At 42.4% G+C, this 23,667-nt stretch overlaps 1 protein-coding gene across 3 annotated transcripts in view; it reads right to left on the bottom strand.

The window, feature by feature from the left end:
• cacna2d2a (calcium channel, voltage-dependent, alpha 2/delta subunit 2a) overlaps positions 1–23,667 on the bottom strand; it is a 153,650-nt gene that overhangs the window by 39,785 nt on the left and 90,198 nt on the right. For 2 of the 3 annotated variants that reach the window (XM_086199340.1, XM_086199341.1), the window contains exons 5-8: positions 18,292–18,336; positions 13,714–13,852; positions 1,364–1,495; positions 1,080–1,137 (exon numbers count right to left, since the gene is read on the bottom strand). In XM_086199340.1, the coding sequence (XP_086055466.1) occupies positions 1,080–1,137; positions 1,364–1,495; positions 13,714–13,852; positions 18,292–18,336 (374 nt within the window). The remainder of the gene's footprint in view (positions 1–1,079; positions 1,138–1,363; positions 1,496–13,713; positions 13,853–18,291; positions 18,337–23,667) is intronic. The other variant, XM_086199343.1, reaches the window with a different exon arrangement.

Genomic DNA, 23,667 nt, shown 5'->3' with positions numbered 1-23,667 from the left:
CAGTCTGCGCTGAACAAGGATCAGCTGCTGCCCCGAGAATCGCAGGCTACGGTGGGCTCTTTAAACAAAAGACATTAGCCACTATCTTGTTTTGTCTTTGTTGTAAAAGACAATGTGTGTTCAACATTATCGCGGACTGAGATAACAGAGGGTCAGGAAAACGTTTTGATCTCATTCCATTAAACAATATACTTCATTTAGCTGCAGGCTGGAGGAGCACAGGAGGTCTAGAGACAAAACACTGTAGTGAAATAATACTGAGCTGGAATTAAGAGTCAAAGCCTTTAGTACCTGTGGCTAAATTCAAAAAGCTGTCTGATGTCAAGATGCGCCTCAAGCAAAGCAATTTAGAAATTTAAAAAATATTGCCATGCTAAACCTCTTTGAAAGAATCGTCAGCACTGTTTTCATGACAGCTGCAGAGATTTATTCACTCCAACTGTAAAAGCGACTATTTCAGTGCAGTGCTGTTGAAAAAAACAACAACACATCGTATGTAACTAGGCTGTGCCTTTCAACTAAGCAGAAAATGTGATTACAAAGATGAAAATCGACAAATGAGTTTAAATATATATTAAAAGAAATGGCTGCATGCAATCGTGACACCAATTAAAGATCAACTGTGTTTACAGCACATGTGCAAACTCACATTACATCACACCAGTATGTCACAATATTAAGACAGCATGACAGCGCTGCTGCTGACAGAACAGGTGCTGCACTGACAAGTTAAATTTTGGCAATTTTCTTCACTTTGCTCCTGCTGATGTTTGTATCAGTTAGGAGCTGCACACACCCCCTGTACACCTGCTGCTTCCCTCTGCTCACCTTGCTGATGCACCTTTAGACTATTACAACGCTGCACATATGGACAGTCTTTGCATTACGACACACTTATGACAACTATGGCTGTAAAACCACCATCACTCAAACTCTAACCTTTTACAAATTTCAAATAAATACATTAAAGATGGATAACTATTTTTATTCTTCAAAAAAACAGTAAGGATGAACCGAGGAAGGGAAACATATTATGGATACTGAGCTGTGATAAACTACCCTATAAAGACGTCACTCACCATGGCCGTCTTCGGACGTCGTACAGGTCAATCTTGTTGGGTGCTCTCCATGGAGTGGCTCGAAAAGGACAAGAAAATAACTTATAGATCATACTGAGCACTGTAGGATATTTCAGATCAGATTAGATCAAAGTCGTAATTTCATTCTGTCTATCGAGTTACCAGTACAGTCATCTGATAAGAGATTGCCAATGTTCTGCAGCTGAGGAGCCCTGGGGTCAATTTCGACTTTATCTTGAAGCCAGTTATGAGGCAGACTGTTTCGTCAGCGCCCTGCGGCCTACCTGGGTAGTATCGAGTCACTCCTGTGGCACTGCCAAACACCTGCCAGCGCAGAGAGCTGTCCTCCCGACGGTTTTCAATGAAGACCCTCTCCAGCGCCTGGGTCCAGTTTAACTCATTTAGGATGACCGGGGCTGAAAACACACACACACACACACAACACACACACACACACACACACACACACACACACACACACACACACACACACACACACACACACACACACACGACACCCAATTGTGAACTTGTAACTATAGATGACCAGTTCCACTCACTGATTTCACAAAAAGGAACATTGTGGAGGAACAGGATTGTGTCAGATACCTGCACAATTCACATGAAAAAGCAATACATGCCCAAAGGAATACGCCAACTTTTTGTGAAATAAGCTTACTAGTTTCCTCCCGAGAGTTAGAGATGGATACCTTTCTCTCCTCTGTGTGCTTTAGCAAGCAGAGACCCAGAGTGACAAGATGACCCCAGATTAGCTCAGCCCAGTAAATGGCAGTGGAGGGGAAGTGTATACCTTTGTCAAAAGTTATCAAATTCTGCAAAACAGTCTTTGCCCGCGTTAATACAACCGAAGTTGTGTAAAAGATTGCTATAAAATAACCTGAACTTACACAACACTGTGATTTCCACCCAGTAACAGCTGGGATTGGCTCCATCTCTCCTGAAAAGGAGGAGTGGTATAGACAGTGCATGGATAGAGTTATTGTGGTTTCAACAATCGATACATAGCCGGAACTACTTTCCATATTTTCCAACAAAATACTTGTTGACAACTAGAAACATGACCGGACAAACCAAGAGCCTGAAACCGTTGTATTTCCGCCAGAACACACAGAGGAGGAACGAGAGGGTTTTTTTTTAAACTCAGCCTGCAAGATGGAGGTCGGCTACACTTCTATTCATTACCCTATGCTAACTAGTGGCCTCTGTGGGAGGAGAGAAGAGTATATCTCTTGTTGTCTAGCTCTGGGGAAGGAAGACAATTGGTGTATTAAAAAATACGTATAAATTGAAGCGTTCCTTTGTATCAAAATGAATCCAAACTTTGAAATACACTTCTTTATTAGCACTACAATGAGGACAGTTCCAGGGTTTTTGTGGGTTACAATGTTTCCTACAAGCTTTAAATCATTAAACATTAAAACTAGCCACTAATAAATGTTCATATTTATTAGTAATAAGAATAACTAGGAAGCCATTCGGACAGTGTGGACAAAATACATCCCGCCACACCAGGTTTCATCTGTGAACACCCCAAAGGTCAACTCTCCTTGCTGAACAACCTTGTCCAAGCCAGCAGCAGAGCACATAAGAATGGATGTATGCAGGCAGTTATGCCAGCGGTCGCTGTCTGAGCAGGGCATCAGTCTAATCTGGGTGATCTCTAAGGAGTGCAGGGGAGAAATCTGAGATTACCTTGGAGGTCATATGTCACTCGCAGCATGTGGAGGCAGTGGTTAGTGACCCTCAGAGTTTCTGCAAATAGGTATGAATGTGCGTAAGTGTGTGTGTGTGTGTGTGTGTGTGTGTGTGTGTGTGTATTTTTGTTGATTTGTGGGAGAAAAAGGTGAATGCAAAAGAGAAAATAAAGGACAGGTTTGTTTGTGCATGTGTGGTGAAACGCAACGTGTGAGCGTTGTGGTAAAACGTGAGGTCATGGAGTATCTCACAGGTCAGTGAGACTCCACGAGAGTGATTTATAGAAGGGAGGATAAACACACCTATGTGTGTGTGCCGTCTCACCTCCTGTAACATACAGTCTATTTACAACGTCCTTCCTTCTTCTTTGACCTCGGATCCAGATTATGTTTTCATATCCATACAGCATGAAACAGTATTCATCTAAACACACTCGCACACAAACCAAAAATAATTTAGGGTTGTGTTTAGCAGCAAAAGTGAAATCAGGAGGCAGGAGGTTTCATAGCCACACGATTGAAGAGGAAACGAGATGAGGCGATGAGAAGTTCACTAGCTTTGTCTGATTTAATTGCTCAGTCAACCAAAGCTACATTAGCCTCTGAACCGACAAGTCCTGCTTTGCTCAAACGCTCCTTTGACTTTCACACAAATAAACGATCATTATCGAATTTTCCGACGCTTTTTCATTTACTGCTTCGTTCGCTGTCAGTTTAGAGGTAAGAAAAATAGCGTTACGCCCCTTTCACCTTATCTTCAGTGATTTTAAAGCCTCCAAAATCAATGTGACACACACAAAATGCTCATCGTTTTCCAAAATGGCAGCTCAAAACAAATACTAAGTTTCATTGCTCTCTAGTATCCTGTAAAACAAATGCAAACGAATCCACGCATGCACACTCGCCTCAGCAGCAGCACGAGGCCGTGCAGTGTCTGGAGGATAGGAATATATGAAATCCAAATTGCTGCCATCACCAAGGGGAGCTCCACAGCGTGTTTTTCTCAAAATTCACAGACATAAACACAATGGAAGAATTGAGGAGGATGGAGGCAGCCCTACAGATGGGGATAAACATAAAAACCCAGAGAGAGGGGGAGGACGAGAGACGGAAAGCAACCCAGAAATTAGCAGCAATGACTAGCTGCTTTCACAGTCTGAGAAGTCAATGTATCGCCCTTGAGGAAAGGAGAGTATAAAATCAAAATAAACTTCATTTCGCAGAGTTAAAATGGGAGACTAAGACATCAGTCAGGACAAAGTATTCGTAAAGTATTGCTTTTCATTTTTTCATAGGACACGTCAGATCATGTTCGACTGTTATTTACCGTTTAAAGACATTTTAGCAGAAGTAAAAAGTGAAAGTTATTAGTCAGTTAGCTGGGGTTGTGAGGACAGCTGAGGTGAAGTTGATCATTACGAAAACATTTTCATTTCCCTTAGATCTTAGATCTTATAAATTGCATGCTTTGTCAGCTTGTGTTCCTTAAGTGTGCGGGCCAATGCCTTTTCTACAACAAACGAAATTGAATTGTACCAGAATTAGAAGGTAAAACTTTATGTTCTCATTATACAGTGTTTACATTTGCCAAGAGTCCAGATGGTCGGAGGAACTAGAACGAGGAGAAAAATCAATGAGACACTTAATGTTTCTGCCATTATGACAATATATTTTCAAACTTGCTGCAGTCGCTCTCTCTGCTCTCATTTCAGTGAGATTTCCGCTGGCTATATTTTACTGATGTTTATGAGGAGATTATCAGGGCGCCAAACCATGCATTTAATTTCATCTGGGCCATGCAATACTCTCTGGCCACAGAGCCATCTGATGAATGTGTAAAAAGTATTATCCTTTAAGGATGAGCTATCACAGCAGGTTGCTGCAGCGCCAGCCTGTGTGCTGTGAAGTCCTAGGTGCTCTTATCTGGAGAGGCACTGGCTCTGAAATGATAGCTGTCCCAGACAGGCCAAGGGCAGAGAGACATCCTCCGACCTCTGTTTAAAATGAGCCCCAACTCCACTACCTTGACTAACATCACACTATTAACCCAACTCTGGCTTTGCAAGAAGGATCAGACGCATCACGGCCCTGTCGTGCACACGCATGCTAATTCACCGGCTCTGAGGTGCTGGCTACCTTGGCAGTGGTGTTTGCACTGAAGTCACTGAGTAAAGGGTGATACGACAGATCAATGGGTGAGTTTACTCAGGGCCGGTGGCCACTACACGCATTTTTGGGCAGGCAGCACCCATGAGCTGATTTCCAGGGTGCTTCTCTAAGGAGCTTTTTGTTGCTCGGTGACAAAAAACATCATCCAGCACTTTCACATTGCTTCATTCCTCTAACACAGACGTGACAACACCTCTACATTCTTGATTTCAAATATTGATCATCTGAACACTTCAGTTCTGTGTCATAGATGTCTGGTTGACAGCCAGGTGCTGCTGTTGGCACTGATAAAGAGGTCATCATCATGTGCTTGTTAACAGGATGCCTCAAAAACGAATTAATGGGTTTGGATGAAATATGGTGGAAAGACTGGTTTCGACGAGGGACGGGTGATCTGGATCAAACTAGATCCTGGATCCTAAGAAAACGTTCTACTGAAGGTCGTGACAGGATGTAGCTGTTAGCTGTATTTTTCTAGACCTTTCCTATTAAATTTCTTTAGTCCCATGTTAAATGGATGAAAGAAGAGAAAGTTTTGGTCTCTAAAAATCATCTTGATCATATTCTGAGTCTGTGATTCAGCGGATCTATATTTGGTAGTATAGAAGAATATTTCTGAGCAGATTTTGATACTACGCTCATATTCTGTATCAATGTTGCCTCCCTAGTTATTATTCTTATGACATTGCAATTATTAACTGAAAAGAGCCAAGAGCCACTTTTGTGCAGGAGACACTGGAGTGAACACTGAAATTAAAAGGATTTGTAAAGAAAACAGACATGCCAGCACAAAAAAAAGTATTGTGGGGTGGAAGTCCTTGACGTAAAACCTACACTAGTTATACAGATCTGAAGTTCCTCTGCTAGCTGTCCAGATGTACACACACAAACACACGAACGCATGCATGCACACACATGCACACAAACACACATGAGTAACACACATCTGCAGGTGATCTCTGCAGAAAAACGGGCACGTCAGAGATAAGAGAACACAGCAAACTAATTCTCTTTGATTTATTCAGTTAGGATATGCTGTGGCTTCTCTGGACAGTTGATAAAAAGACAAATTTCCCCTGGGGGGGAAATATGCTCACACAGCCAGACAGGGCCTCCGAGCGTTGTGCCGGGCTCATCTTTCACGTGAAACGCGCCTCTTTGTGATATCTTTAAAAGGTAATTCATCTGCGTGCCGCTCCCCTGACATTTAGAGCACCCTTGGCTTTGCCCCTTTATGGAGCAAGACTGCACACCAAGTAGGGAAACAATTACGAGTGGGATTTATGGAGCGTCGCTGCTTGAGCTCATTCCTCAACCCACCCTCCACCACCCTCTTCCTATGATCCCCCCCCCCCACACACACACACACAAACCTTCATACACGCATTATTCACACTGATGCACCTGAGATAAAGAGCCATCCAAACCGATCTGCACCTTCTGCCCTGTATTAATCCAGCATTATATAAATGGACACACGTACTTAGTGTATTCACAGTGCAGAAAAATGCACAGCGACCTGTAATATATCAGAGGAGGACACAAGTGGTCCCTGCTTATGTTATGGAGCTGAAGCTATTAGCTATGACACTGAAGAGTCAGAACTACTAGCGCATCGCCATAATGTGTTCACAGACTCGGCCGTTTAAACAGGGTGACTTAGCGGTAGCAGGAGTATTTAGCAGTAGCAGTTGTAGTCGCAGTACAGTAGCGCTCATTCTTTTTCACTTCCTCCTGGCCTTTACGGAAGGAAACAAGACGTCAGCCATTATCGTAGTAGGCAAATATCGATACAATCAATTTATAATTTAAAGTTACTGACGTGAACTCATTATTTTTTCTTCCTTTTGTTAGAAAACATTATGTATGAGTTCTTCTACCTGTTGGTTTCCTGTGTGGCTTGGGGTCGGGGCATGGGTTTAAAAGCTCATGATGATGTTGTGTTTTTCCTTTAAAATGCCCTGAAATGTAGTAAAAAGTACGTACTTCCAAACAAACAAAACACAACAAATCCTTTGACTTACTATTTCTCAGGTGACAAGACAACTTTTTGAATCTTCAGCTGTACTACTGAGTGAAGAAAGCCAAACACATTTGGTTGGTGAAGTTTGGTTGAATGCCATGTGTCTAATATTTTGACAACTCAATTTACATACAGCAGAGGGGCAGACCATTAGTTCCATTTTTCAATACTAAACCAGTGTTAATCTATATTTGTTGCTGGATATACAGTACAGAACATTAATTCATCCCCCACAATGAACTCGATAATAAAGTAGAATCATTTTAACTTTCTGTGTAATAACGTGAACCAGAAAACCTGAAATATCTCAAAGTACTCGCTCTCATTTTATATTTTATTATACTTCAAGCCGGAGCAGCATACCCTGTGAAGCAATTTGTAACACCCACGTTAATTAGGCCGGATAAAACGCATTAATAAATGGTAAACTTTACATTTCAATGTCCAGAGTGAACAATTAAAATGAAAACAAGACCTGTAGGCTCTTTGAAAATGATCTATTTGGTTGTTCAATTATTCTGTCTTGCCTCATCTTTCATCTCACATAACCAGGCGTCACCTGCTCTGAGACACGTGTGCGGCGTGTCGTGCACGTTTGCCTCATTAGCACTGGTTGATGTGGGGGCTTTTTTTTGTGTGTGTGTGTGTTGATTTGATAATTGAAAGCAACATTTAAAAAAACAAAGCATCTTTCCAGATATGCTGTATTTGCAGAGAGACAATATATATATTTTAGCCATTTACCATCAGCAAACATTTAACAAAAAGAAGTAGTCAACTGTCATCTGCTCTGGTTTCTTCCCTGTCTGTAGCAGCTCCAACGTTCATGTAAAAGAAAGGAAAAATAAAGAAGCTGGACTGAAGTAAGAGCATTCCCAAAGAAAAATAGGTCTTTTTCTTGTACCTTTAGTATAGAAAAATAATGTCCAGAAGATACAGTATAACCTAATTTGTAATTTACTTTATAAAACGCTGTTAGGTTACTTCTAAAAGAATTTCTTAGCAACTCAAACAGCAGCATTAACCAATTATGATTAAAATTCATGTGAGGGATTAAAACTGAGCATTTAGTAAGAGTGTATTTGGCATTGAGTAACTCACTTTTTCTAAACGGTAATCTCACACTGTGAAGTGGCGTCGGGGAGGGGGGGGGGGTTTCTCTGAGGAGGGATGATTATTCAATATACAGAATAAGAGAGAAGAGAGAGATTTTTCGCCACACCTCGGAATAATTCTAATTAAAGAAGAGCAGTAAATAAACACATGCAATGTAATTTGTGAGCCTGGTGGTGAGTGAAGAGGAGTTTGCTGTGCTGACTGTTCTAATTAGTGTGTGGGTAAATGATAGCGCCCCTTCACTGCGCGCACACACATTATGGTGGCGGAGGAGTTAAAGATGGAGTCTGTAAAGTCGACCGACAGAAAATACAGCCCGCAGTGTTTTTGACTGTCTTTATTCCCTTGTGGTTTTAACTTTAAATTCCATTTCCCTTAACCCCCTATTTCTATCGGTTTCTTTCTCTACAACCCCCCCCCCTCACAAATCACATTTAAACCCCCCCCCACCCCCCCACCCACATTTAAATCTGGTTTGATGTTGAGAGGGGCTGAGTTGACAGGGAAGCTTCCTCCACTGAGGAACCTGGAGTGCGTGTGTGTGTGGCTGCATGTACTGTATGTTCTCACGCAAGCACACACACACACACACACACACACACACACACACACACACACACACGACATTTTACATTTAGCCAGAGCCAATTTCATCACTTACATATTAAAGATGACAAATATAGCATGTTATTATGGAGATGATGATAGCACAGAGACAAACTTTCATTAATTGTAGCCAGAGAGGGTAAAATGAGCAAGGAATACAAAAAGCATACGTTGTTCCTCTCATTATCACTTTCCCTTCCTTTTGTGAACAGTCCCGAGTCTGTAGATCAAACGTCGTCTTTGTCCCTCCGGCACCATTTGAGCCGACTTCTCTCCGGATCCATTTTAAACAAGACGAGACACCAGAGGTTGTTTCAGTCAAATAAAACCCTGCAGATGCAAATCTTTCCCTTCTTTTCAAATCTCATACAAAACTGCATTGACTCTATCTGCAGTATCTGTTGCACTCAATTTTCCTTTGCACATTAAATACATCCAATGCAGTTTGTGCTCTCGTCAGAGGTGAACTGGACGTTTCCTTGTCGGGATCCAACCACGGATCAAGAGTTCAAGAGCATTCAAAGAAGCCTCTACAGAGTTGCTGCAGGTTTAGGCAGCTTTTTGAGGATTTCTCCTTCTTGCTAACGACAGTCTCATTAACATTCCTATGATGGTTAAGCAGCGATGCTTCGTGCAGAGTATGAGTGTGAATGACGACAGTGACCAAGCAGTCTTTCCATGTACAAACTGGCACACACATACAATCCATTCAAAGTGTTTGCGAACTGGCGGCTTCTAGTTTGCACACCATGCTTGCCGAGTGTCCGATATTTCTGATATGATAACTCCTGCTCCTGGTACCTCTGCTCTCACAAGAGAAAATGCAAAGTTCCATCAAGCCTTCAATTATGAACCTCAACACAGTGAAGCTCAACAGTAGGAACAGGAGGAAAAACGCACGTTTAAGTCAAGGGTGACTTTAAGAATTTGACTTTGAACAAACGAGCAGGTGCTGCATCAGTGAACTATGTTGTTGGACAAACTAAATCAAGACAAGGAGCATCTGGAAAATGTCGCCTCATGATTGTATTCCTTTTAAAATGCTTCTAGAGTTTGAGTGGAAGGGGTGAAGCATGCAAGTCACTGATCAGTGTTTCTGGACAGGAAACTTTACATGGACATTTAGGAATAAATTCAGATATATTGTAAGTCCATCTATTCACATATACGTAAATGATGTCGCAGATCTGCATGAAGCAGAAGAGCCGGATACTGACCCTGGTGACTGGTCACCACCCCGAGAATACACTGATCCTGGTGTAACATTGAGTTTGTTCTCCCTTTAAGACTGATTTTTTAAATTTTTTAATTACGTCTTTCCATCAATCAAAGAAGCTGAGAAATAAAGGTTTTAGTGGACTGTGACAAATTATCAATCTATTAAGTTTTATGAAAAGCCACAGTTTTTTTTGTTTGTTTTTTTAGCTATCTTTCAATAAAAAAACCTTGATTGCTGCAAAGAAGTTGGATAATCTATCTGAAACTTTTAAAAGATAGATTTAGAATTATTTCTCATGCGTAAAAGTATATATGCTTTGTCCACAGTGACTTAAAAAAAAACGCAAAAATACTGACATTGTAAAATTAAGACAAAAGCAGTCGTTGCAGCCAATTTGACAGGATGAGAGCGGTGGTCCTGGATGTGTGTGTGTGCATGTGCGCGCGCGTGTGTGTGTGTGTGTGTGTGTGGGGGGGGGGGGGTACATACGGTGGGTATTTTAACAGCAAACCATTTAAGCTCTGCTCTTTTATCTGCACACACTGTTAGCCGGTCGTTTCCATTTATTTCTGATAATCATGTTTATTGCTGTTCTTCACTATATGGCCAGAAACAGACATGACGTCAGGCTGCGGGGAGAGGCGTTACGCACAGCAGCTTTAAACTTCACATATAATGAAAGGACTTTTGACAACGGTTGGCGGTTTTCTTTATTTCCTGCTCGGGAACATTGGCTGCTTGTTCTCCTACAAACGCTAATGTATTCATACGCTGTGTGTGTTCCATCCTTTCAAAAAGTCTGATTTACCGCCTGCGACACCTTCTTATGTTGTTATAATAATATACATGGAATCGACTAGTTTTCAAATTCAGTTCAATTACTGGCAAGATTCCAATGAATCTAAACTGTAATCACAAAGGTAATCATTTGTGTATTACCTCGCTGATTTCATTCTTATTTTTCAGGGATTATTTTATTAGATTGTATTCCTACAGCAGATCCTCTCCAATTATTCAGCAAATCCCTGCCTCTTCCTCATGACTGCTGCAACATTTACAGGGAAAAATAGAACCTGTTTCTCCATGGATGACACCACCCACATCAATTTATTCCTCTGTGGCTGTGTTGCGATGTCCATTCTGTAATAAGCAATGATAATTAGAAGAAAACTGTATGAATGTTTGACCTAAGCTAATTACAAAGTTTGCAGACTTGGCAGCAGGAATCAGCAGAGGGATAATGAATCATAAAATGGTTCATTACAACGCTCAGGGAACACTCTCAATCTCAATAAATGGACATGGGGCCTAGCAGACAAATCAAACCAGGACGCATACACTGCCTCATTTAGCTGCTGGAAGGATCACAATAAAAAAAAGAACAAAAAAAAAGAAGCCTTTTTTCTGCTCTAAATGGTTTCTATTATTAAAGTGTCTCTTCTCTTTCACTCAGCTCTCACTTCATTTCTTTTTATCTTTTCCTCTATCTGTGACTCTCTTTCTCATTCCATCTCCAAGGACACCCATTTTCCCGCGACTATTAATTCATACTGGTGGTTGCGGGAAAGCAGTCAACTATTTAAAGCATTAACACCGTGTACAAATCAAAGCGTGCTGCTCCGACAACACAGTGTACAAGGTAAACAACACTTCACAACTGTTGAACATCAGCTTGTACTTTGGACCATGCTCCAGTTTTCTTTTCTCTGCCTTCCCTTTGGCCTCTCCCCTTGAGGAAAGCAGCTCTGAATCTACCCACTCACATTGCCTCTCTTCTGCTAATCCTAAACTAACGGAACTGAAGCTGCAGACCTTTCCAGACCCAGAAGACAATCCTCCCACTTCAGTTTCCTCAGAGCTTCAGCACAAGGCACCCTGCAGGCTCCCAGTAGTGGGACGAATGCAGAACACGATATGGTAATCGATTTGCACCATCTCTAGAACGCAAATAATACTTGATGTAATTTTTTTGTTGAATATAGTTTGTAATATCTACATTTGTATCTGGGACATTTAGTTTGTGGGCACGGCATCTTTAACGGTACATTTTGTGCGCTAAACAACATTTATTTACTAAACCACGACTAAAACACAGCTCGCATGTTCATAATGAAGCTGGCACATATTCTGCAATCTCAGCACAGCAGACTGCACGATGGGAGCAAACGAAGCTACATAAATAGTAAACATTCCCCCCCTGAACAGAAGCAAAAAACCAATTCCATGCTCTGAACCTCTCTACTCCTCCAGTCACCACCAGGCTCAATCAAGAGGCCTTTATTCTCATATCTTCAGACAGCGGAACCAGAGCTGGCATAAAATGGCTTCGGGAACAATGTGTAGGCCTGATTGCTCTATTGTGAGTTAGCCGTGGCCTTTGACATCTCCTCCTGGACCAAGAGTGTGTAATTCTGACAGGATGTGTCTGGAGACACAGCTTGGGGGGGGGGGGGGGGGGGGGGGCATTGTTACAGACAGGTGCCATACATTGCCTGTTCAACAAAGAAAACGCCTCTCTGAAAATGACTGTCTGTCTCCACCTGCTCTGGTTTCAGAGTCTTTAAAGAGGCAGGCAGAGAGTGTCCAAAAGGTTAGAGGTGGATAACAGAGGGAATATGCCAAGCAAAATCAGAATCCCGCAAGGTACATGTGTTCCCTTTTGTCCATTTGGCAGCTGCAGACTAAGGAGGGTGTTACGTCTGCAGGGCAGTGTGGTGCCAGGCAGGAAGGACAGTGTCCAGGAGCAGAAGAGCCCATGATCATGCAGGAATAAAATAAATAAATGACAAAATCCAGTCGTGGTGTAGGGGAGCGTCTGTCATCTAAAATCATGTTAGTGTGCTAAAGCGAAGGCTGAAATAAAAGGAGGGAGAGACTGGGTGAACACTTGTACCAGTTTTCCACCGACTTTCAACCTGGGTGAACCTGCTTGTAAGTAGCTGATTGACCTCTTACCCATAGTCAGCAGATGAGTCACCTTTCTGTGTTTTTGTTGGGGGGGGGGGGGGTAGCACGGAGGGCATGGAGGGTGTTTCTCTGTTTACTATTTTATATTTCCTGTTCCAGTTTATTTTTCAAGCTTGATCACAACTGAACAATGTTAGGAGTTAAATTTGTGGACAAGATGGCAAAAAAGAAAAAATATAGAAACTACAGGCATCATAGCATCACAATAGAAACGGCCCCTAAAAAAAAACATGTGGGCACATAAATACTGTTCTGAGCCGGTCGCCAATAAAACATCCATGTCTGCAGGAACAATCGACCCAGTATACTGATTTAACTTGACTTTTTTTTCCCATTGCTGGCAAAACAAAAAACAGATGTTAAGGAAGTTTCCTGTTATAACGGTAAAGGGAAGTTCACTGGTTTTCCCGTTGCTCAAAATTAAAACTACATGGAACTGTTTTAAAACATACGACTGCTGGTACCATCAGCAGTCTCACACATTCTACTGAACACATTCGAAGTATCTTTTTTTTATTTAGCTTATTTGGCACTTTATTTAGTTTTCTTTTTTAGCTTCGCAAAGAATTCCCCCCCCCCCCAACAAGTACTGCAGAATTGATAGCAAAACCCTTGCTGTTTTTATGTCCACAAGCTTTGATGGTGTAGCAGAGCTCACAAAAGTAATAATCATGTATTCATTTAAAAGGTCCACATTAATTTCCTCATGGATTTAACACAGCCTCAATGACAACTTGGTTGTCGGGAGGAGTTTATCAGCGCAGCTACTCAATGTTCCACTGAGTTCTACGTGAAAAGAAGGTGTGCTTGTGTACTTACAGCCTTTGTAAATGTCTGTGGGAATCTGGACTGCGCTGGAAGAGTAGTTGACCTTATTTTTAAAATTAGGATCGTCCACAAACTCAAGCTCCAAAGAGGACGCGCTCTCCAGCGGATTCTCCTCTTCTCCTTCCTCCGTCTGCAGAAAAACACACACACACACACACACACACACACACACACACACACACACACACACACACACACACAGAAATTTGAGTACGAAGAAAAATGAGTGGAAATAGGAACTGCATTCTGTCATCGCCAATAATGTTGCTTTACAGCATCCATCTGTGGCTGTGGCACATTTATTCTGCAAACACGTTCTCTTTGTCTCTGACTCTCCTCTGACTCACACGTAAAGTCACACAACATTCGTATAATGTTGAGTGCAAAAATAGCAAACATAGTTGCTTTTGTCTGCCTTCAGATCCGATGTGGTTCTGCTCTCTTCTTCTCATCAGAAAACAAGTGGCAAACAGACTCATTAGTACCCAAGATGACTATCAGAGACACGCGGTGCCGTAGAAATTAACCCCAACAATAACCAGCGACAAACGCCTCTTAATCACTGTTTAGTCACTCACTCTTTTAAATGATAACATATTTCATAATAGACTGTCTCATCATCTTCTGTTGCTTGTGATTGTCTAACCAGAAAAAAAAAACAGTGCAAAACTGCATTTTTCATATATTCGTTTTTTTTTTTCCTCTCTCTTCCAGCTTCTCATCCAGGCTATTGTGCATGATGAGAAAGCCTGACACACATATTGCATTGGAAAAGTGTCAGATATCAAAGAAAGTCTGAAGATAAAAAAGGAAAACTGACATTTAAGCTTTTTATCTTGATGAAGTTATCAATAGAGTACGATCTGTGCCTGTTCCCACAGGAAGAAGTGATTGTGGAATGTACAAGAAAAAAATAAGGCGGCAGCGCTCTTTCATCAGTTTAGTAGCTTATTACTGATCTGATTAGAGTTTCAGTTCTTTTCACTGCTCACTAAAACCATGTTAGATGCATTCTGACAAAACAGCCAATACCACAGCAGGTGACATTCACAGATCACAAATGTAGGGCGCCGGCTCGCGGTCGAGTCTTTGTTAACTCAGCCACTTAAATAATGTGTGTTAAAGCACGTTAACGCACTCCAAAAGAGAAGTAGCCTTCAGCACAGTCTGCCATCTATCGTTCTTCTTCTATTAGTCATCCTTCACTAGCCTCCGTTGATGAATATGTAGAAACAAACCTCATATTATCTCTTAAGGTTTCTGACCATATAAAAGCTCAGTTTTACTTTTGGAAAATACATCTTTGTTGAGTGCATTAAATGTGCAACCGCAACAGGCAGTTTACATTTTAATGAAGCAGCATGGGTTAATTGGATCTGACATGATAAAATCTGTTGTTTTTTTGGCTACATTAAATCAAAACCCCATGTCTATGGCAGAAATTGATTGATGGGCCAACTTTAATTGACTATTAAAAGGCAATTACAAGCTGTTGTTGGGATGAGCCAGGGGATAGCGGCGCTCAGGTCCACTGAAAGTCAACGCAAGAAACGACAGAGCGGTGACGGAGATCCCGAGCAGAGAAAATTCTGTGACTCTTGGAGCACCATTGTCATTAAAAAAAAAAAACAAAAAACAAAAACAAAACTGGAAAAGATTATTTTAGGAAGAAAAATATATTTCTAGAGGAATTATTTGAATAGCAGAAAGAAGAGTTTAAATTTAAAATCAAAAATTCATCTGGTAAAAAGCTCATCTGGTTAGATAACATTTTTTTTTGCAAGAACTTTCCTGACATATCTTTTGGGGAAATCTCCTTAAAATGAACTGAAACATTCTCATTTTGACGAGTTTTAAGGTTTGACGGCTTCTCGATTTTAGTCCAGAGCTTCAGCACCTTTGTGCAACAGGCAGCAAAATCTTGTCCCTTTGCCCTCAACATGGATGTGATGCCATTGCCCAAGTCTGTCTGTTAGTGGGCAGGACTCAGACGTAACGTAAACTGAGGGAAAACTGTTTAGCAGCAGCACAATAATACAATTTGTCGAAGAGTACCTGAGTGATCAAGATGCTCCAATGCAGGCGAGAGTTGGAGTTTCTGACTGGCTGCTGCTTTCAGAACGAATCGATGCTGAGTGATGTACAGCACTGACCAGTGCAGCAGCAGGGCAAAGTGAAGCTCTCCTACCTGGCAGATGAACTGCAGGTCCAGGCATAAATGTGTATGTCTGCAGTTCTGCAGTCAGAAGCTACGCTGAAATGATCTTAGGCTAAAGTACCGCTTACACATGATAGGATCATCCTTATTAGGGTTGTCAATGATGCTAAATATTTTAAAGTCTGTAGATTTGGAACGTTTAGAGTCTTTAATAATTGATTAGACACAGTAGTCGAACCATTTTCTTGATACAATTTAACACATTCTCTTGATTCCACTCTGAAAATCAGAGCTAAATGATTTCTGATTCCAAATGTCATGTTTAGATTCATATAACAATTGCAGTACAACACTGTGATGAAGTGAGAGAGTGAAAAAGCAGTAAAAAGTACTGTTCGCTACAAAGACGGGCAATGAAGCAATGCTAATACATCATCGTTTATTTCGCCAAAAAAATGGTTTACTATTTCCTGACACACTTAACTATGAAGCAGCAGATCTGAAGTGTCCACAGGTTAACTCTCTTAATATATCAGCTGATTGGGTGAGAGATGTTGCTGCTTCTCAACAGCTTTAACTGTGGTGCTGATCCTGTAGTCTGACACTAATTTTGTCAATGTTGGGCCGGGAGGATTTCTCTTCCCCCCCTCCCCTTCTTTCTTTCTTTTGAAGAGCCCAATCATAATTAACCAAGGCAGCATCTAATTAGGAGCTGAATAAATCCACGCAGGAAAGACTGATTGGTTCATTTTCTTCAACCAGCCACCACCTGTTTTGCTTGATTCATCACCCAATTTGTTAATTTTATCTCCCTGTTCTCAAGCATTAATTAATGGCTGAAGAGGCCAGAGATGACATTTGAGAAGATTCTTACATTCCTGCCTTCAGCTAACTGGGGCTAACCTGTGTGTGTGTGTGTGTGTGTGTGTGTGTGTGTGTGTGTGTGTGTGTGTGTGTGTGTGTGTGTGTGTGTCTTGTCTGTGTGTGTGTGCGCTTGTGTGCGCGTGCGCGGAAGATGAGCAAGGATGAAAGAAGTAGCAGATCAGAGCCCTAAATGATAAATAAATAGGGATTCCTTTAGAAAACATGCATACACTTGATAAATTGCTTAAAAATATTTTACCATGTGATGTCACTTTTATTTTCAAGCCTTGACAAAAGGAATATCTTCAATTTGAATATCAAAATAGCTGTTAAATTACAAGATTCTTTGGCACATGAGCTGTTTCGACTTAAAGTAAATGATGACATTTATGTATATATCAAAGGTAAATTGATAAAAGGAGTAAAGAGCACAGGACAGAGATCAGAGAGGCTGGGAGAAGACAGCCCACCACTCACTTACCTTTCTGAAACTGAAATTTATGAGATTGCTGCCTATAATGCGTCTGCTACTTCCCCGTAGAAGGGTTTCGCTCCATTGATGGAACTTTAATTGGAAGGGTCATCGTGGGAGGAATCAAGATTCAGATACGGGAGTACTGGTGGACGATTGCAGGGGTTGAAGGGAAGAGGGATGACCTCTGCCTGACCTCTACTGCTGTCTTTAGGTGATTGTGTGGTCAGTGAGGTGGAGGTCAGGGGTGTGTCACTGGTTTGCCCTCAGTGTGCCATGTTAATGATGACTGATGTTCTCCAATTAGATGTGCTGACAGGCCCTAAAGCATTGTGTCATTAATCACAGGAGTGGCGTGCACAAAGAGAAAATTACACCATGATTTATTGCTCTTCCGCCTCTCTATCTCACTCTCTACCCATCTTGTTGTGCTTTGGTGATCTAGCTGCGATTCTTGCACTCCTTTCTGAAACTTAATCTGCGGCTGCAGCCTGTGAGGTTGATCCACTCTGAGGTGGATCTGCAGGCTGCAGCCGATGGTGCTACTGATAACCAGCACAGCTTTTCTGGAGGCTGTTACCCAGAAGGCCTTTGGTGGAATGTTAAATTAACCAGTAGAAATGGCATGTGTGATAGAAATGTATGAAAGTCTGATCCAGCTGCTGGTTTGCTTGGTGTCTTGATGAACATGGAGGTCTGACAACCCTGCAGGTCAGATCCCATACAGTTAGCATCCAGGGGAGGGTGAGGAGAGAACATTCTGGAAATTGGACTGGGGGAGGACAGCTGAAGTCACTGTCACATGCACATCGGCCTGCCGTCGCACTGTCACACTAACTTGCCATGAAGCAGTGTCACCTCACTAACATACACAGACAGCCCATGGGCCTGTGACGGAAATGTGGGCATCAACACTGCGGAAGCTAGGGGAAGGGGTGGGTGGGAGTTGCAGGAAAGGGTAGCAGGGTATTCGGGAAGTGGTGTGGAAAGGATCTGGAGGTTTAAGGCAGGCAGACGGGGGGTGGGGGAGCGGGGGGGTAAGGTTGGGGGTGGGCGCAGTCCGTACTGTACTCACATAGTCTGAATCCGCTTTGGAATCGTAGTATGAAATGGCATTCTCCTGTGCAGAAAAGAAAAGTGAAAAGACAGGTGATGAGAGAAGATATAGCAGCGCCTATATCAGCTCCTCGCGGTGGTAAGCTAGAGAGAGTCATGGTTATATTCACTCACACTGTGAAGCATGAGAATATAATCAGCATCACAGAACACAAGAGGAGTAGTGTGATGGGGAATGACAGTCATGAGAAGACGAGCAGATAGCTGTTGAGATTTCAAGGGATGTAAATGCATCTGGGCAATGTTTGTCAAAGAGGTGCAATGTATGCGGCACATGTTCGAACTTGTGTTTGAAACACCGTAGGAACATTTTCGAGTGTTTGTGGAAAACTGCTCAAAACATAGTTCTGTGTGGTACTGTGGCATGAACGGAGTCCAGCTGTTTGCAATGAGGGTAAAGAATTATTCCTCTCTGAGTGCAAGCAACCTGAGCCGCGAGTGTTTTTCAGTCTAAGCAAACAGCTCTCACAGCAAAGAGGAAATAGAAAAGGAAAATAATGTAAAATGTATGCCACAGTGTTACCCTAGTTTAGTCTAATTACTGAATAAGGTCACCAATCACCAGCTGAAGACCCAGATTTAGCTCTGCACCACCAAGCGATGGCTCCATACCCAGGCGTCTTCTCCACTGAGCTGGTGTCCTTATCTCCCAGTGAGGAAGCAGTGAGGGCGTGCAGGGGCAGCCTGCAGTGAGCGGCATCCGTGGGGTCTGCCTGATTATCATGAAGAGCCTGGCTGAGGACGTGTTCTCAAGGGCACCATAGTAACTGACTCTGCCTCACAGGTAGAGCAGGTCTGATGAGGGAGGGATGGCGGACGGTCTTCAGTCCAGGTAAATATTACACACAGACTTACTCATCCCGACTCTCAATTTCTGTTAGTCGCCGATTTAGCTTGTGACTTTTTTTTCGCCCACACGCTCTCTGCATGAAACACATGCAAAGACATCAACACGCATCTGCGTACATGTCAGTCTCTTTCTCTGTCAGCCATCTTTTTCTTAGACCCCTTCAGAAGGAGGAAGGGGAGCAGCGCTGCCTCTCACCACCAGCAGGGTCTTGGCTTACATCCAGTGCTAATCAGAGTCAGTCATCAGCTCAGTCCCCAGCTGGAGGTGAGCAGGAGTTGTGGATGATTCTCAATCCATCCACCAATATCAAATGTCTATTTGCTAAAGATTTGTTTAATAACTTGCGAGTTGCAATGCCTTTCCATTAAGAAATCTCTGCAAGATTATTAAACTCATTTATTTGATAAATTAACCTTTGCAAGATTAACTTTTACTACAGACCTATTTTGTTTTCCTTTAAACCTTTTATTTCTATCCAGCTGCGCATCGGCAGCTCACCCCACCAAGCTGTCCTTGTTGTCACACACCCTGTGCATTGCGGACTCCCACATGCTTCCTCCGTCACATGTCGTCAAGCAGGAGTTTAACCAAGAGGGAGGAGCCTCAACTCTCCAGAGGGTGTGCTAGTGTGGCAACCAGAGCACACACCCTCCGCAGGCTTATTCCACCTGCAGACACAGCCAATTATGTCTCTGCGGACACCCAACCAAGTGCGAGATGAACTTAAACTATATCTGACACTGCATTTCCTCGTTGACCTTTCTTCACAGTCACTCAGGAACTAATTTTAGTGGAGCAGAGCCACAAAACTCTGACAAATCAGTCCAGTTTATAAGCCCAGACGGCAAAATCAAACAAAAAAAATGACTGTGTGCAGGCCGATACTAAAGCCCGGCTGATGGATTCAGTGAATAAATCTAGCTGAGTCGCCATTACGTGTGTGTTTGGTACAAATATGTGTCACAAAGATGTTATGTAACATATGTTATATCACTAGATATTGAAGTGATAGTACAATCTGTTTTTTTTCAATAAAAAGGGAGTTCTGATTTATCTTACTGCTTGTACAGTATTTATTGATGGAAAAAGCCATCATGTGCAGTGACATAGAAAATTGCGGATCTGATTCATTGCGGATCATTGACAGGTGAATCAAAATTGAATCATGAAGCACCGGAGAAATACATTATGATGAAAACTGACACTAAACATGGGGCAGAGCAGGTCAGATGCAGTTTGTGGCTTTGGGAAATGAGAGAGGACACGATAGAGGAGGAGCAGAATCTCACCCCTGACACATCTCTCAACTTACCAGCACTGCCGCTGCCTCAACAGCTCTGTCAGAGAGATCAGAATGAGGGTGGAAGGAAAGGAGATGAGTGGCGAGGATCAGAATGGATCACTCTGGGAGTACATTGGGTTAAGTTGGAAGGTTAGGTTGGAGGCTGAGGTTGAGGCCAAAAATGAAAGGATGAATTCAGAGGAGAGAGATGGCTGGTAGGGGCAGTAAGTGCAGTGGGGAAAAGGCTGCCATGACTAAAAATAGCCTGTGCCTCTGCAGAGAGAGATGAGAGAGAGACTGAAAGAGAGTGAGAGAGAGACTGTGTCAGAGCAACAGTGTTGTTGTGTCTGCCAGCAGGATTGATCTGGAGCCCAGTCCTGCTCAGACCGGTCCCTCGCTTCTAAAGAGTTTACTTCAACTACTGTGGCATTACAACTCATTATTCAGGACTGCTTCCTGTAAATAAATGCCTTGTTTGTCTAGCAGCTTAACTCAAACAAATAATCTGATCATTAAAAAATATACTGCAACCCCTTACAGTACATCAGTGCTAATCCAAATAAAACAGCATACAACTGAATACGTGAATCAATCCCACACAAAAGGCCACTGACAGGTTTGAACTTCCCAGAAGTGACGTTAACAGCACCAGAGACAGAAATTATTTTGGAAAAATGATGTTGGTACTCACGGAGGCCCCAACACATTACTGGAATATGTGTCACCAACCAGGACAAGCAAAATTAGTTATTATCATGTATATTTACAAGCAGTCTTCATCTAGCTACACTGTTCCCCTCCACACAACTCCTACTACTGCTAAACCTGCACAACCTACTGTACTAGTGCTGCATAATTAATGTTATCACAATCCTGCCGTTAGCCTTTAGCTATTATATAACTGACAAAAAAAAAGAACTGCACAAACACCGCAGGGACATTATTCTAATTATTAGTATAATTTTTTTTTTGTCACTGCTCTTTATTCAATTTAGTAATGTACTTCTCCTTAGACAAATTTACAATACTGCCCAAATGTTTATCTTTTAATGGTGTTTACCTATTTTATACTAAAGTTGACAAATGCACATTACCAAATCAATGATTTGGGCGGATTTTCAATCCAGTCGTGCAGCACCTTTATATGCATTCAGGAATGTGATACTTGAGCCTGCAGCAGCAGCAGCAGCAGCAGCAGCAGCAGGACATCATGCCTCATTGCTCTCAGATGCACGACTTCAATAAGCTGGACAGTTGAATCAGGATGAACTGAGATGTTTGGACAAACAGGTAGGATGCGCTTGGTCAAGTTTCTATCTATGAATGTGAATCTAATATTTACTGGGTTTCAAATGGGATTATTTACAACGCCAAAGCAAAAAATTTCTTTGTACACACGTCACGTGTTGAATTTTCAGTTAATGTGGTACAAAGGATATACACCCTCCAAAAATAACTGCAGTATAATCGAGTGTTACACCAATCCTTCTCATGAATGCAACAATGCCTGCCAGCAACCTCACACTGAGACATACACCACACAAACACACAGAGGAGGCTGCATGTGGACGTGTCCCGGACCGCCATGACCCTCTGAGTCCCCCCCCCCACACACACACACACACACCGCAGGGTAGTGCGGCCATCTGCTGTGACTGGTCACAGGTCTCCATGGGCTCAGGGTCTGGGTTAAACACACATTTGATATAACACTATGCCAATAATTATGCCACACACATCTCCCTCCAGGCCCCCGTACATCCAGCTGGTACACACACACACACACACACGCAAAATGCAACCACACACTCGCATGTACAGTATTCACACATAGAACTAGTGAGTGCATTTGTGCGTGTTAGACACAGAAACGCACAAAGTCTGAGAAATTCCCACTGACACAAAATGCTATCAGTAAATTAAATCTATCATGCTGAGTGGACCAACAAACTCCAAACAGGAGACTAACACTGAGGTCAGGTGATGATCTCCAGCCTCTCCTGTACATCAATCTTCCGCTGCTCATTTCCTCCCTCCCCCCTCCTCCTCACCCTTATCTCAATCTCTCTCCTCCCTTTGCCCTATCTACCCCCCCTCACCGTCTTATCTTCATCTTTCCCAATCTCTCCATTCTCAATACCAGCCTCCTCTCACCAATTTCAGATTTGAGCAAAAACAGTAGCACATAGGTAAGATGCCTCCTGTTGCTATAGAAACCACCCCTCTGCTCTAGATTAGATTAGAATGTGACTTTGTCTGCTTGCTGGGGCTACAATATCGGCTCGTTTTTAAGTCTGGCCGGTTACATATCTGTCTGTTCTTTGTACGTCTGTCTACCTTTGAGTATGTGCAGCAAGTTATTTTAATGGTTTCTTCTACTTCCAGATTTAAAACTTCAATATCTCCTTTAAGGTGAAAATCTAAAGGCAATTTCTAGTAGGTTCTTGATGGAGGAATTATGCAGTAAAGTACAGAGCAATTTAAAAAATGTCTGGTACATGCTAGAGGATGTCACATGTAGTGGTGCATGTAACGGCTGAATGTGGTTGCTGGGAACTAAATCGTTTGAAATTGAATCAGAGTTTTCTCGATGGGCTGACGGAGACAGGTTGACATTTGAGTGTGACAACCGCTCCATCATGGTTGGGGACAGATTACAGCCATATTCATATCTCCTCTGGACACCTGTTAATGATTTTATAATTACAGAACACACTTGATGCCTCTGCTGTGCCCTGGGGTGTACACACATGCATGCAGATACGCACGCACACACACACACACACACACACACACACACACACACACACACACATAATGCACTCACACAACCATTTTTCTCATACCACGCCTCTTTCCTGGACCCTTATATTCTAGCAATCATCCTGGCACCAGGTTCCCTAATGGAAGCTGACATTATATCAAACACAATAAAGGACTTCATTTACTGCTCTTCATTAACCCACACGCAGCAGCCCATAAGGTACGCGCACACACACACACACACACACACGCAAACAGCGAGTGTGAACAAACAATAAGAATAAAGGGAAAAACAATACCATTTGGCAGCAGAAGCTGTTCAAGTAAAGTTTGAGGCTGTAATGGAGATATGCATTCTTTATATATACATTCCAAGTGCTTCTATTATCTCCTCCTCTCCAATCTCTCCTCTTGTCTCCACCTATCTCCCCCTCTGTCTT

This window comes from Aulostomus chinensis, chromosome 3 (assembly GCF_037954235.1).
Source record: "Aulostomus chinensis isolate RoL2024-O1b breed Wild chromosome 3, RoL_Achi_v1.0, whole genome shotgun sequence".
In the NCBI taxonomy this organism is placed as follows: Eukaryota; Metazoa; Chordata; class Actinopteri; order Syngnathiformes; family Aulostomidae; genus Aulostomus; species Aulostomus chinensis.
Note: the sequence above shows the minus strand (reverse complement) of the source record. Positions and strands in the feature narration are given on the sequence as shown.